The sequence below is a fragment of the Manis javanica genome, chromosome 15 (genome assembly GCF_040802235.1).
Source record: "Manis javanica isolate MJ-LG chromosome 15, MJ_LKY, whole genome shotgun sequence".
Classification (NCBI taxonomy): domain Eukaryota; kingdom Metazoa; phylum Chordata; class Mammalia; order Pholidota; family Manidae; genus Manis; species Manis javanica.
In genome coordinates, this window is record NC_133170.1 from 79,023,995 (window position 1) to 79,038,958 (window position 14,964).

The following is a 14,964-nucleotide window of genomic DNA, read 5'->3' on the forward strand; positions in this document are numbered from 1 at the left end:
GCCAGACTGTTCCAGAGCTGCTGTGCTGGGAGTCAGCCGCGCGCCTTTGCTCGCATGTGAGCCGTGTGCGGCACACCACGGTTCCCTCACAGCTTTATTGATAGAATTTAGGTGACTGTGATACAGAGCGCACATGCGATTCGTAATCATTCAACAGTCAGTTCAGTGTTGAGGGAACAGATTTGCTGGGTGCCCATAGAGACATTCTTTCTCTTCAGTTTCCTTTGCGATGCTGTTGTTTGAAGTTCATATGTTCCTTTGTAGCCATTGTCCCCCCATTTCTAGAATATCATGCAGCAAAGAAAAATGCCAGTTTTTTTCTTTTCCCTTTCTTTTAAAAAACTTTTTCTAAGCTAGTAGTCCTCAGTATTATTTATTGATTTAACTTAAGTCATGGAACGTGAAGTAATTGATCATTTTTTAATTTTTATGCCTAGCAAAATTTACTGACAATGGAACAGATTCTGTCAGTGGAAGAAACTCAGATTAAAGACAAAAAGTGCATTTTGTTGAGGATAAAAGGAGGAAAACAGTTTGTCTTGCAATGTGAGGTGAGTTTTAAAAAATTGTTTTCCACAGGTAAAAAGTTCGATCAGTTATATAAACTTTCAGCCGCAGTGGCTGCCTGGCTGTGAAACATCCTCTGACTCCGTGCTTTTCTCACTTCCAAACTTAACAGTTATTATTAAAGAAGTAAAGATTATGAAATGGTAGGAGGATGTACGTAAAATGATTTGATGCCCCTACCTGGAAGTTCTGCCCAGTATTTAATAAGGGCCTGGAATTTTGTGACGTAATTTCCCGTTCTTAATCTCTCAGCGTGTTTGAGGTTGAAGTTTGTATGTTTAAATAAACAAGATAATAAACTGACTCCTCTTGGGGAAATGCTATCTTTCTCCCCACGAAGTTCTCTTGTACCTCAAAATTTAGTTCCTAAACACTTTCCTACTGGTAGGCTGGGTGTGTGTGTGTTTTCAAAGAGCGCATAGAGATAAAGCAGTAGTAGATCCAAAACGTGTATTTCATAACTTCATAGAACTTGCACACACCGAGGTGCTTTTTCATTTGTCAGAGCTCTTCCTCGCGTATTATTTTATAGACTTCAGTTAGAGAAGTCAGCAGTCAGGGAATCTCTAAACAGATTAAGGCAGTGCTCACAGTGGGTCGGCGGGGATCCTCCGAAGGACCTGACCGGGCCTTTCCCTCCTGCCGGCAGGGGCGCCTGGTGGGGGGGGCTCTGGAGGCGGCTGTGCCCTGGGGGTGGCCCAGCGGCCGCCACCGCCCTGGGGCAGGCGCATCCCGGGGGCTGCCATTCGTGCCCGCGGCGTCGCGGCCCTCCTGCCGAGACCTCCCCCTTTGTGTTTCCGTGCAGAGTGACCCAGAGTTCGCGCAGTGGAAGAAGGAGCTGACCGAGACGTTCACGGAGGCCCAGCGAGTGCTGCGACGCGCCCCCAAGTTCCTCAACAGGCCTCTGTCCAGCGTTGTTGAGCTCTCGAAGCCACCCCTCTGTCACAGGAACAGCAACGGCCTCTGACCCCGAGGTGGGCGTCCCAGGGAAGACGGTGCCCCAGGGAGTCCTCACGGCGATTTCCAGCCCCGGAAACGGAGCCTTTGGAGAAGTGCAAGGACTAGAGGTTCCGTCCGCGTTTCTCGGGGTTCTTCCCCAGCTGGGAAGACCCGGGACGCCGAGATGCTCCAGTAGGAGCTGTGGCTGTCGGCTGAGTGCCCCCTGCCACCATCACATTTTTCTGCTCTCGAAACTACTGAAGACAACGTTTTTTCTTTGCTATGCACTTATTTTGGTATATATGAAATCAGAACTTGAAATGATTCCTACTAATGACTTCAGTTTTTATGTCTGATATCCAACATACCGTAGTCTTGCCAAGATGGGATTTTTACCGTCTCCAGAGGCAGGTGATAGATTGCCCCAGCATTGCCACATTCTATCTACTGCTGATTTTGTGTGTCTGTCCCATCCAACCGGGGGACTGGGTGGGAGGGCAGCCGTGTGTTCCTCTGCGCACTTCAGAACCGGCTTCTTTCCCTGGATTGAAAGGAGTTGTTCCCCAAGAAGGGCGCACGTGGGCCCTCCCCGCGTGCGCCTGGCCAGGGGGCTCTGGCCAGCTGGGGGCAGAGGGAGGGGGCCCTCCCGGGCCAGGTCGTGCGCAGCAGCACCTCGGTGGAAGGGTTGGCAGTGATCCGAAGGCCAGGCGGCGGTGTGTGAGCGTCCAGGGTATCAGCGATTGTCGGCCATCCTCCAGGCAACTGACAGCACCTCCCGTGGACGGGTGCGCATGGACGCGGAGCTCCCGGGCCTCTCCTGGGGCCTCTCCTGGGTGCGGACAGTTATGGAGCTGTGGGGCAGTCATTCTGGTTCCTGCTGCCTGCCCTCGGTAAACTTACCAGTCCTGAACGTGTAGAGGAAGGAGAGGATTGCTCTGTTTTACGTTTCAGTATGATTTTAAATGAATTCTATTGCGAAAAAGAATGCTGAAGAATGAAGGTGTCCAAGTGGGTTCACTGTATATTGACTTGTACTGTCGTTCATCTGTCGTCAGTGAATAATGCCTAGTGCTGGGCGGGGCGCCATGTGTGCCAGTAACAACATCCGGGCTAAAGGCTGTTCCCTCTGCCCCGGGGCCTCCCCTCCCCCTGGGGTTTTGGTCTGTTTCCACCTCCCCACGTGTTCCAGGCCCCAAATAAATAAATGCTGGGTTATAAGAACCAGCGTGTCGCCGAATGATGTCCTCCATGTCGTCAGACTAAAATAAGAACAATAATTTTTAAAGTCCACATGTTTGTCCTATTCCTCATGCAATTTTATTGTATGTTTCTAAGTTAACTACTAATAGTATAAATAACTTGAAATCATAATTACCTGCATCCTGTCCTCAATATTTTTAGTGGTTCCAAACCTTTGCATTTACATTTGTGTGCTCTGTTTATTGAGGAAGTAAGTACTATTTAATGAAATTATATTTTGAGAGTTTGGAAGAAAATGCATCTTTTATCTCATGGAAGTTGCTTTGGAAAAGACATCTGGGGGCTCACTATCCATCAACTACTAGTTGGAGTTTAAATTAGCATACATGGTCTGTCTGCCCCTTCTAGCATAGGAACAGGGGGTACTGTTTACATGCATCCCCTGATTGAAAAGGGAAGCATAGCATTCAAAACCAGTTTTAAAAACAAAAACCACAAAACCCCACCGGAAACAGAAAAGCAGTTTTTCTGCATAAAGAGTGGGCATCGTCTCAGCCATGGTTAATTACAGCTGTCCCTGCTGTAGGTATCGTCTCCATTCCCAGCCTCACGTGTGCTCAGCTTTTGCAGTCCAGGAATCACTGTACCTCCTGCCTCTGCTGGACAGAGTAAAGATCTTCATGAGGAGGTGTGTGGATGGCTCCAGGGCCAAGGCTTAGGTCTCCCATTTCATACCTAGGGCATTAACTATGCCAACTCACGTCTGTTTCAAAAATAGAATTTTTGCTCTGGAGTAGAACATAAGGGGCATCTCTCTTTTCAAAAAGAAATATGAATTGGAAAAATATCCCAAGAGTGCTTCTGCCTAAAACTTATTCCAGTTAAGCTTTTACAGCTCCCCAGCTCATACATGATCTGTAAGGACATGGCTGAGAAGTGCTTCATCGAGATGTCATCGATTAAGAGCTCTCTGGGAGGTTAAGATGAGCAGCTTTGGGGACCGTCACCACCTGAAGCCCGTTGTCCTGATAGGTAAGAATTTCTGCTGCTGAGGTGACACCCGGTGCCTGTGCGGTCAGAGGTCCGTTGGCTTAGGCGTGTTGGGATAGTTGGCTGTTTGAGGAGGTTTTAAGAGGTTTTTACATCATCGCAAGAGGTTTGAGCCTTCTTGCATCTGCCCCACTCGAAAGGACGAAATTCAACACACTCCAAGAAGGTATCCAAAGTTGATACCGTTTGTACAAAATTAATAATGAGTCTCAATTTCATAAGTCCAGGGAATTAATGAAGCAAAGCTTCAAAACAAGAGATGACTTTTAAGCTGCTATACAACATATATGGAATCAATGTAAGACTTTTGCGAATCCAAAGTTAACTTTTAACCCAAAACATGCTCTGGTGCGTGAATCCCCTCCTGTCCTTGGGGCTCACGGTCTTTCCTTCTATATCATGTTTAAGTGATTTTTTTCTGCAGCACTTGTAGAAATGAGCTATTGTTTCACCGCTGATGCAGGTGTTTCCCTACTCATGCCTCTGGTCAACTCACTGAACTTGAAGTTTCAAATCATCCGTGTAAAAAGAAGGGGCCAAATGTCAAGATGTACTGGACACAGGAAGCATGCTGCTCAAGAAGGACAAAGCCACAGCCAGCCACCATCTGCTCAGCCAGTATCAGCTTGATTGACGGTTTGAAGTACGCCATGTGGATTTTAGAAACAATCGTTTAAAGGCTCTCACTGGTCATTTAAAAATCTCTTTCTAACTGACAGTGAAGTTTAACTGGATTAAAAGGATCAAAATGTTTTTCTCTTTCCTTCACGCTCTTAAAATTTTCACTCAATGTGTAGCTGTGCCAATTCAGTACAGCATTGGACTTTACGTTGGAATTGATTTTTCTGTTTCAGAAACTGAACCTATGAAGAAGAAAACGAAATTCTCAAAGTTGGACCTTTTTCCATGATGTAAATCTATAAAAAACAAAAACAAGTACTTTGAAATGTGCTGGTGTAAATTAAGACTTAGCTTGTATGATTTCATAATATATAACCTTCTCAGTTGTGTGCAGGGGAGTATTTGTGTGTCAGTGAGAGATGCTCAATGAACTAACCCCTCCCAAACCCCAGGAGATTGATGCACTGTTTGTACTGGAGAAGAGACAGCCTCATTCAGGTCTGTGACAGCTGCTGGCTGGGAGGTCAGGTCATAAGCTCTAGGGACGGGTGGAATGGGTGATACAGAGAGAAGAATAGTGGTAGAACTGGGGCAAGGGGCAAAATGATTATTTTGCTGGTAAAAATCATTCCCCTTTATACCATAAAGCACTAAGAAAATGAGTGAGTTAAAAGTTGATGGCCTTTCTCCCCCTTTATAACAGGAGGTAAATTGTAATTATTGTAAGATTAGGCCACTTTTTTCCTAAATATGGAGCTGCTGAACTTACTAAGAGAGCAATTACTTTCCATGAGGACTTTGTGTAGAAATTTAAGTTCCCATTGCCTGTGATCCCACACCTCTGAGAAGGTGCACAGGACCTAGAACTAACACCCCAACTTTGTATGTGTACCTTGCAGCTACCACGAGGGTCTGAGATGGGGCCCTGGGGGCCATCAGCGTTCTGTGGTCCAGTTGCAGACATTGTGGCGCATGCACTGAAATTGCAATAAAACCCTAGAACTCCAGTATTGGGCTGGCTGTTTAAATCACGTTCATTTCCAGAGTGAGCTTTAATGGTGTAAATTTAAACATCTCTTTCCTAAAGATCTCCCATGAAAGGTTGACTTGAGAAGCCTAAATTAGTGAACAACTTAAATTCATGTTAATAGGAACTTTTTTGTATCCAGGCCACATTAAAAAAAATTTGTTTTTACTGTAGAATTAATCGAAGCTGACCTCTGAAATAACTCCTTAATTTCCTCAAGGCATAATAGACTTTAGATATCCTGTCTCAAAGACCGAGAGAGCTGCCCTTTCACAGCAGATGAACAGGGCTGCCCACTCCAGCCACAGCCAAAGGCCGGGAGGAACACGGGCAGCCAGCCACTTGGCCCACGTGGCTGCGTTGGCATTGACTGATAAATGGAGCTTCCAGACTTTAAACTGCCTGTATTTAAACACACACACAACAGAAAATGGGTTAACAGCATATGCAGCACATCAGAAACCTGGGGAAAAAACTGCTTTCTGGAGTTAACTTCTTAGAGTAGACTCTCTACCTAACAATCTCAAAATCAGCTTTGAAAAATGGTAACTATGCTCCCATTTTTAATTTTTCCCTCATTTGAAATATTGTTCATGTAAGGGGAGGGAATGGAGAAATATTTCTAATTGTGTACTCATTTTACAAAGGACTTAAAATTTAATTGTTTCTTAGTTGATGTATATATTATATGTGGTTTATAAGCTAAGCACTGGCCATTCTTTAGTTCTATTGTTAAATTGTATTTTTCTATGTTTAACTAATTATAATAGATTTGGCTCTTTCTGGGTAACAAAGATTGCTTGACTACATATATATAAAACAAGAGTTCTATTTTAGCACAAAAGCATTTTATATTATTTATTGAACTGCTTACGTTCATTTTCCTCGAAGCGTATCCCTTATCATTTCTGCTTTTTATTTGTATAGTTTGTTATTTAAAGAAATGGCAGTCCTTCCTGGTTTTCATAAGATAAAATTGACATCATGCGTACAGCAACGTGGGGCAAACGTCTCCTCTCACTGCCGTGGACGGTTTTCCACAATGCTTCTCCTCTGGCCTGTCCTGAGGGGCATGTGCACCTTTTGGGTAACATCTGACAGCAGAGCTGCTGTGAAATATGCTTTCATCTACCTCTTCAGAAGGCCTCCTGCTTGTTGACAGGTACCCCTGAATGCTTTATTCTAGGCTGTCTGTGTTATCGGAGAATTGCAGTAAAACATCTCGGTGTACTCCCCTCAAGATGCGGATTTGTTTTGAAAGCCACGGCAATGCCAAGGGCCCAGGTGAGCAGGCAGGTAGACTTCCTTCTCTGCAGCTGACTTTCAGGAGCCAAGAAGCACCTGCTGAGCGCCATCTCCTACTCTGTGCCAAATCCCACGACCATTCTTGCCATCGCCGAAGATTGGATTCTGGGACCTGCTGTACCAAGCATTCAATGGGGAAAAGTTCCTCCTTGGCACCCTTCTTTAGAAATTGACCAGCTGTGTTCACAAATGCTGCTTCTAGGAATAGCACATTTGAATGACCTTTTTCCCCTCGCTGCTTGAAAATGGTTTGGAAAAATGGGGTCACAAAGGCAAATGCCCCTGCATACGATTAAAATTTTGCAGGAGGTCTAATTTTGAGCAGACCTGTAAGGATGTATGTGCCGTAGAATGAAGATGGGCCCCTGCTGTGAGGGGAGTGTCTTCTCCTGCTGCCCCTTTTCTCTGTCTGTTTGCCTAGTTGCATAGCCATCAATGTAGTAACATTTGCTATATTCTTGGCAAAGTGTAACACCCTTAAGGGATTCAGTTTTCTATTGTGCATTGCTACACAACGTGAAGCCAGTGAGTTCGATATTATAAATCTAGATGTTGTACCTATAAAATGATTGTGTGTTTTTTCTTTTTTTCATCTTGATTGTCCCCGTGGAGGTTTATATGTTTGCTAGTCTCAGTATACATTCACTAGTGCACGTTTGAAGTAGCCCATGTGCGATGCTGTTTCCCCTCCACTGTCACCTGCCCATGGATGACATGTCACTGCCGGCTGGTATCACCCTCTTCCATGGCTGTTCTGGAGCAGCTAGGCTGGTTTTCTGTGTTGGTAAATTGCTTATATAAATCTCAATAAAAAGGATCTGTATAAGGATACCTACTTTGGTGTGCTATTTTCCCCCCAATTACAAACGATTTCTTTATCAAGCTGTCAAGACATCAGGAGATGGCTCATTTTAAAGAATCCTGGTTTTGGGGGAAACCATGCAGAGGTTGATTTTATAAGGGAAGGGGAGCTGCTGACAAGCATTTCTGCCGATTTCGTGGGTTGTTAGAGCCCAGCCAGCTTCCCAGTGTCGGGTTTGGAGGCCAAGTGTGCATGCATCCTACAAGATGGGTTGCAAGGAAAGAGGGTGAATCAAGTCCAGGCCGTGAGGACACCCAGATGCTCCGTCTCATCTCCTTTGTCTAGGCTACGCCAGGCTCCCCAGCTTACTCTCTGGGCAACCTTAGAGTCCCTCCCGGAAGTTGAGACCCCTTGCTCTGTCCCCGTTCCCACGATGTGCTAAAGGATCCCATGGTACATGTCACTTTAAACCAGAAATCCAAGTAGTTGGCCCCGGAGTCCCAGCTGCCTGGTCAGAACCAAGGTAAGGTGGGTATTTCCTTGAGCTGGAAGCACTGGCTCCTTCTCCTGCTAGTTCAGCAAGGAAGAAAGTCACAATGGAGCCGTGCAGCCATCCAGTTTCCCCTGCAACGTGTGTGTGTTTGGCGATTTAAAAACGGTAACAGTAGAGTTGATAGGAGGCCCAGCTCTTGAGTGGGTAGTCACCTCCATGGACAGACGGCAGCCACACAGCGGCCTTACATAACCCGGGTGCCCCTGAGAACTGCGGAAACCCAGTGACTCCTCGGTGCTCAGGACGAGGCGGGCAGTGCCGGGTTGAATCAGATGATCTTGAATCATTCTAGCCCGTAACATCCTCCAACTTCATGACCGGGGGTGAATGTGAGGGACTTGGACTATACTCACTGATCACAAAGGAAATGCACCCCTGCCCCGCACGTCCCCTGGCTTCTCCCACGTCGTCGTACAGGTAACTGCCTTACTCTCTCTTCCTTCACACTAGAGCCTGTTTGCCTGGTTTACCTGGGCAGGAACTGTGTGAATTGAGAAGGGGACTCAACAATTGAATGCCATTCTTTTCCTGGTCATTTTTTTTTTTTACCAGTCTGGATATCTGGAGATTGAAAAGGGGTTTTCAGTCCAAGTTAATCAGGCTGGCTACGTCTGGGATCAGATTAACCAAGTTAAACCCTGAGCCTTTATTGTGTGCCCACATTGGCAGCTTTGAAAATACATGTAATCAATACAGTCCATGAGGGAAAATGTATTTAGTGCTCATATTAAGATCGGTAACAGAGAGGCAAAATGGGAGACTGAGGCACATAATCATGGCAAGGGGATATTTTGCTTAACTTACAGATGTGACAAACGACTGGTTTTTATATTTTTATTTTTATTCCTTAACCTTGATATCTGGGTAAAATGCCCAGTTGTTCGGTTACCCTTCTGGGTGTAGATACAGTGTTGATTTGATAGCCCATAAAACACATCTCTGCCTGGAGGTAGTTTATGGAGATGGAGTCAGCTTGCCTAGGAGCTGAGCCAGGCTCCCCAGCAAACTCCAGGTGGCTGTGTGCGGCTTCCCTCACCTCTCGGTGCCTGGACCACTTCACATCTGCAGTGGGATGATGATGCGCACCCCAAATGCATCACAGGTTTCTTGAGGATTTTGTAAGTTGAAATATCCAAGTGCGTGAAACAGTATGGGATGTGTGGGATTCACTCAGTACAGACTCACTGGTGGTTTTACTAATATTTTGAACTCCAGGGGGATCCGCAGCCGTGTGCTGTAAACCACAGCTCACTGCACCAGGTATGGGAGTCCTGCAAGTCTGCAAGCCTACACGTTGGAAGGACCTGCTCCTCATTTTCAGGAGTGACGTGCAGAGCCGGGAGCCTCCTGTAAAGACTGGTGGTGCCGCTCTTCCTGTGCTTTTGAAACCTGCCAATTCCTGCAGTCAGGGAGCAGGTCTGGTTAAGAAAACTGCTGCTCTTATGTTCACATAGTGAAATGTGCTCAGCATACATGTACACCATCACCCCTCGAACTGTGTGTGATAGGTGGAGGTGGAGGTGCAGGTGTAATTGTTAAAATCGCAGGAGGGGACCTGGTCCTTCATGTGGCCCGGGGATGCCTCTGACCCCTGGTTCAACTCCTTCTTAATATCAGTGTGATTGACAGAGATTTTTCTAGACAACAGATCAGATTCATAAGGCACAGTGGAGGTGGAGACGTGAAACACCATAACTGAGCTTCCCACTCAGCTCAGGGTCGACTTTGCCCACAACCCTGCCCAGTAGGTGCACAAGTGAGGGTGGGAGCCCTGGATGGTGCCGACTGTGGTCATGAGGTGCTCCACCATCACAAATACATCACGGATGACCTTGGCCAGGGGATCCGTAGAGGACAGTGTCACGTGCTGTCCAGGTCCTCCCTCACTGAAGGGCTTCTCATCTCTGCTAGAGGCGTGGGCATCAGATAGTCCTCGTCTGTGCACCCCTTCTGAGATGGCTCAGCTACAGAGAGCTCCTTGCCCAGTGTCACATCTTTCCCACAGTGCCCACATCCACGACTAGTTGACGCAGATGCGTACAGGCCTGGCCATCTTGTTCCAATTTGGGGAAAACTAGTTCCAGAGGTCACAGTGGGGTTGGCCAAGGCTGGCTGTGGGCCTTTGTCACAACTAGGCATTTCCCTCTGCCCAAACCTGGTTCCTTCTCCATCCTCCCATAGATGTTGATGCCAAGAGCACTCATTACTAAATAGCCGCTCATTACATTCTATCTCAGCTAAGATGTGTGCATTTTATTATACGGACTCAATTTCTAAAAATTCTATTCTGGTATCTGCTTCTCAGGGAACCAGTGTGCAGCTGTGAGTTCAGAGTGTGGTGGGAGAAAGCAGGTGCCAGAATGGGACACGGGAGCTGGACTCCTTGCTGCCCCGCTGGGCAAGGCCACAGGTGGAAGTTGGTGGTAATAGGGGGAACATAGATCGCCCTTAATTCATGGAGGGGGAGGCCCAGTGTTCATATTTTCAACAGGGATGAATGGGGGAGGTACCAGTGGAAAGAGATGCACTGATTCTGTGCCCTATCAAGCTGTAAAAGGGTTTCAATCTAACATAGAACCAGAGGATATAAACTGGAGAACCATGCACAGGTCCTCAGGAAGACAGAACCTAAGGACTAAGAAATGGATTTCCTATAAATGCCCGAGTTACAGAAAATGGATCCTGTTAGGATTTTCTTGGATGGTGGGGGCTTGGTCAGAGGTTGCTTCCTATCAACCCTGGGGAGTTTCACCAGAGGCACACGAGGGAGATGGCCCAGCTTGGACTGGTCCCCCAAAGTGGGCTGAATTGAGCTTTGTGCGTGTGACTGGACTGGTTTTGTCTACTTGGGATGCTTTCTATGCTGGTCTCTGTTTTTTCCCTGCCCATAAATACAACCTATCCCAAACCCTCAGTTGACTCACCCGTGGCTTGCTGCATAGGGGGTGCTTGTCCTGAACTATAGTTCCTCTGCTATTGCCAATTAACCTCACCTGTTTAAGCTTGCCTCCGTTTACCTCTATATTTAGGTGAACAAAGCTTTTGGTAAAAATGAGAGACATGGTACATACAGGATTATGGGACTGGGTGGCTATGGCTAAGTGTAATGGATGCATTGGAAAAATATTTTTTTAAAACAAGCAAAGAGAAATGAATTGCCAATTGAAAAATAAGTGTGAAGGCCAGAGAACCTCCCTAGGAGCAGGAATAGGGGCTGAATCTCTAGCAGGAGGGAAAAGAAAATGCAGGATGCGGTAGTCAGATCAGATGACCGCCAAAGATGCTTAAACTCCCCGCCGAGGCAGGTCTGCTCTGCCTGAGGAAGAATGGGACCTTGTCACACAGCACAGGGACATGGGGCTGACGTCCCTGGGAATCTTGCATCCCCGGAGCCCTCTGAAGTCTCTGAGGCTGCAGGAGTGTTCTGCTCCTCCCTATAAAACAGCAGCATCCTCTTGTTGGAGGACGATTGTGGATAAAGTGAAGGCAGCTATGGCCAGGATTCTCACCTGGCCCTGGTTGGCTAGCTCACTACACACGTGTGGGCAATGCATTGCTATTGACTCTATGTAAAGAGCTCCACCCAGTGCTCTGGGTGACACGGTAGTACAGCTACAGGACTGCAAGGCAGCAGGAGAGCAGACTGGAGTGGTGGCAGTGCCGAGGACAGAGACTGAGACGGAGTGGTGGCAGTGCCGAGGACAGAGACTGAGATGGCTGCGGGGGCAGAGGGGCCCAGAGGCAGAGCCTGGCTTGCTGCATGCAGACTCGCTCTGAGAGGACAGGATTCTCGTGATTGACCTGCCACCGTGGGAATAAAGTTGGGTATAAACCCTTTCACCCCAAGAATGTTCCATTGTCACTTTTCGGTCTCATGGAATCCATAGGTAACTTGCCTGGGGCTGAGACCCATCGGCAAGACAACGATACAGTGGCAGCATGGGCCCTGTCAACATTGGCTGCTGCCCCACCTTACCTCCTACCCCCGCTAAGCTAATATGATGTGAAGTCACCTCGTAGCACAGCTGGGGACGTGCCTGATGAAGGAGGAAGGTCACTATGCAGTGGAGCCATAGACCCAGCCAGCACGAGGGGCAGAAGCAGGACACACGCGCAGGCCTGGGTGCCGAGGGTGGCACATGAGGCTGCCTAGGGTGAGTTAGTGCATTTGGGGTCGCTCTCCTGGGCGACGGGCTCTTACTGTCTGAAGGACACTGGGAGGCGCTGCAAACTCACCATGGGCCTGGCTCTTGCAAGCATGGACAGGCCCATGCTAGGGGTGGCTGAGATGCCAGGACTCCTGTGCTAGATGGTGAGGGAAGGGACAAAGGGCTCAGAGAAGTGGGCCTGCTTGTGGGGATATACTAAGTAAGGCCAAAACCCACGGTGGCACGGAGAGGACACTGCAAGGCCGTCAGGCAAGAGGGCCACTGGGAAGTTCAGGGTTGGCTGTCCTCTGCAGTCAGTGCTGATGTTAGGAAAGCTTTTTCAGATCTACATTTAGACATTCTGTCATTCAGTCATTCAACAAACATCCATTGAGCACCTACCATGGGCCATAAGGAGTGGGACAGTCAGCAGGATCAGCTTCCCCATTTTACAGTGGGGAACCCTGAGGCCCAGGGAGGTGAGGTCACTTCCCTGAGGTTGGGATTGGGCCTGGCTCCAAAGCCTGTGCCCTCCCCCACACCCAGAGCTGGGTGCAGACACCCCACCTCCAGACCCTGGTCAGAGGGTGGGCTTCATTGGGTTTCCTCTCAGGGATCTCTCCCACCTCCACCCCGAGTCTCTGTTCACCCCTTACTCTGTTCACCAAGGATTCTGGGAGCAGCTACTCAATGCCCAGCCCCATGATGGGTGATGAGATGAACAGGATCCCCCAGACTGGTGGGAGATGGACAGACAGATGTCTGGGGAAAGCATCTGTGGGACCAGGTCCTCAGACATGTGCTCCAGCCTAGAATCCCTGTGTTTAGTTATTCATCCCATATGCATTTATGGAGCATTTACTGTGTACCAGCCACTTAAAGAGACAGACACAGATAGACAGTTGCCCTTCATCCCTACGGGGACCATGACAATGACAGACTCCACAGGAGCCACACAGGAGGATTCTCATGACAGCCGCTCAGACACGTGCAGGACTTCTCTCCAGCCTGTTGGCACACAGCTCTCTGATAGTGGGGTGACAGCCCAAGGTGAAAGAGGCTGGTGACATCACTTACCCAGGGGGAAGCAACCGCCCCAGTGTGTGGTGAGGCAGGGGGTGGCCAGGCCAGGGGCTCCTGACTCACAGAACGTGCAGAGATGAGGAACAGACTAGAATGGAGCACCCCAAGAGTCTGGAGAGATGGGTCACCCACAGTCCTACTCGAAAAGAAAATGACAGGTGGCAGGAGGCTGACATCAGTTGCCCCAGTGAAATGTCACTATCCCTTAGCCACACTGTGGAGCCAGAGCTCACCGACTGGAGAAAAGGCCAGGTCTCCAGTGAGAAGGACCAGCAGCCCCAGGGCAGGCGTGCAGGTAATGGCTCCCCTAGTCGTTGCTCGGAAGGACTGATGGACCCTTGGACGGTCCATCCCAACTGGACCAGAAGCACCAGAGGGGGCTTATCACCTGGGGGCCTTGGTAGGAGTGCCTCGCTATCTCGTGCTTTCTGCCCATCCAGATAAATGCCCAGCCAGGGGACAAAATATTGCTCACGAGAGCTGCCCTAAATCAGTGTGGTCAGTGCAATCCTAGATGGTGCCAGGGGATTTTTTACAGCCCACCAAGTGCCCGGGGAACAAAGCAGACATGCCAGGTGCCCTGGGGACAGAAGTTTAAGTCAACTTAAGTATCACTGCAGGGCTAAGCTTTGGAGACCCCCAGCCCCAAGCCCAGAAAGTCAATTCTGCATGTCCATCCAGCCATTTAAGACTGACATCCACGAAGAGATGTACAGGACAGAGAGGCTAGTTTAGGACCTGGCACGAGGTGGGTTCATGTCTTGCCATCAAAGGCTTGAGCACCATGTGGAGAAAACAGGATCAGTCATCTTTAACCTCTTGGTGGGTAGCAACCTAAGGTGTCCCACACCGCCCTCTGCCGGAGACTCCCAGGGACCCCTGCTCAATCTTCACGTTGATTGTAACAGACTGCCATTTCCAATTGGACTTCTTACGGAATGCTAATTCTCAACACCTGGAAAGAAATAAGTACTTGGGGAAAATACTGCTCCACCAGCCACGGGAACAGAAGAGTAACAACGTGGATTCGTGGTTGAAATGCTTCTTCAGAGAAAGAGTGTGTTGTGTTTGAATGACCGTGGGCTTCAGAATGAGAAAGATCTGGATTTGAGCCCCACCCCTGCCCCTTGGTAGCTGTGTGGGCCCACAGGATATATTTATTTTACTGAAATCCCTGCTTTCTTCCATCTGGGGCGTGAGCAAAGCTCTCTTATAACCTCCTGTTTGGTGCAGTGTCTAGGACTGTGCCCTCTGGGGCTGGCACTGCCTGGGTTTGAACCCTGCCTCTCCGCTGCTTTAAAACAAAACAAAACAAAAAACACCTTTCTGGGCCTCAGTCTCACCATCAAATGGGAGTGGGAAAACCCTACCTTAGAGTGTTGTCAGGAATGTTAAGTGAGTTCATCAAAGCCCTCAGGTGGGTGTCTGGGTGCGGTAAGGGCCGCACGCTTCTTACGCCAGGTTTCACTCATGGATTGTTTCCCAAGAGGCACCAACATTAGTTCAAGTTTATCTCCTTGCAGAGCCCAGCTGGGATGTAAGCGCCGGCTCTCCTCCTTTGCCGAGGCCCTGGGGCCTCCAGTTCTCTGCCTGGGGCGGAGTGTGTGTGCTGCCTGCCTGGGACAGGCCGGACGGGTGAGAATGTGCCTGTGTCGGGAGCTGTCCCCTC

General features: G+C 48.4%; 1 protein-coding gene across 7 annotated transcripts in view; it reads left to right on the forward strand.

Annotated features, from left to right (window-relative positions):
• The window catches only part of GRK3 (G protein-coupled receptor kinase 3), a 116,849-nt gene extending 109,311 nt beyond the window's left edge, over positions 1-7,538 (forward strand). For 6 of the 7 annotated variants that reach the window (XM_036993139.2, XM_036993140.2, XM_073223425.1 and 3 more), the window contains 2 exons: positions 438-551; positions 1,373-7,538. In XM_036993139.2, the coding sequence (XP_036849034.2) occupies positions 438-551; positions 1,373-1,534 (276 nt within the window). In that variant the 3' untranslated portion in view covers positions 1,535-7,538. The remainder of the gene's footprint in view (positions 1-437; positions 552-1,372) is intronic. The other variant, XR_005054469.2, reaches the window with a different exon arrangement.
• The last annotated feature ends 7,426 nt before the right edge of the window (positions 7,539-14,964 follow it).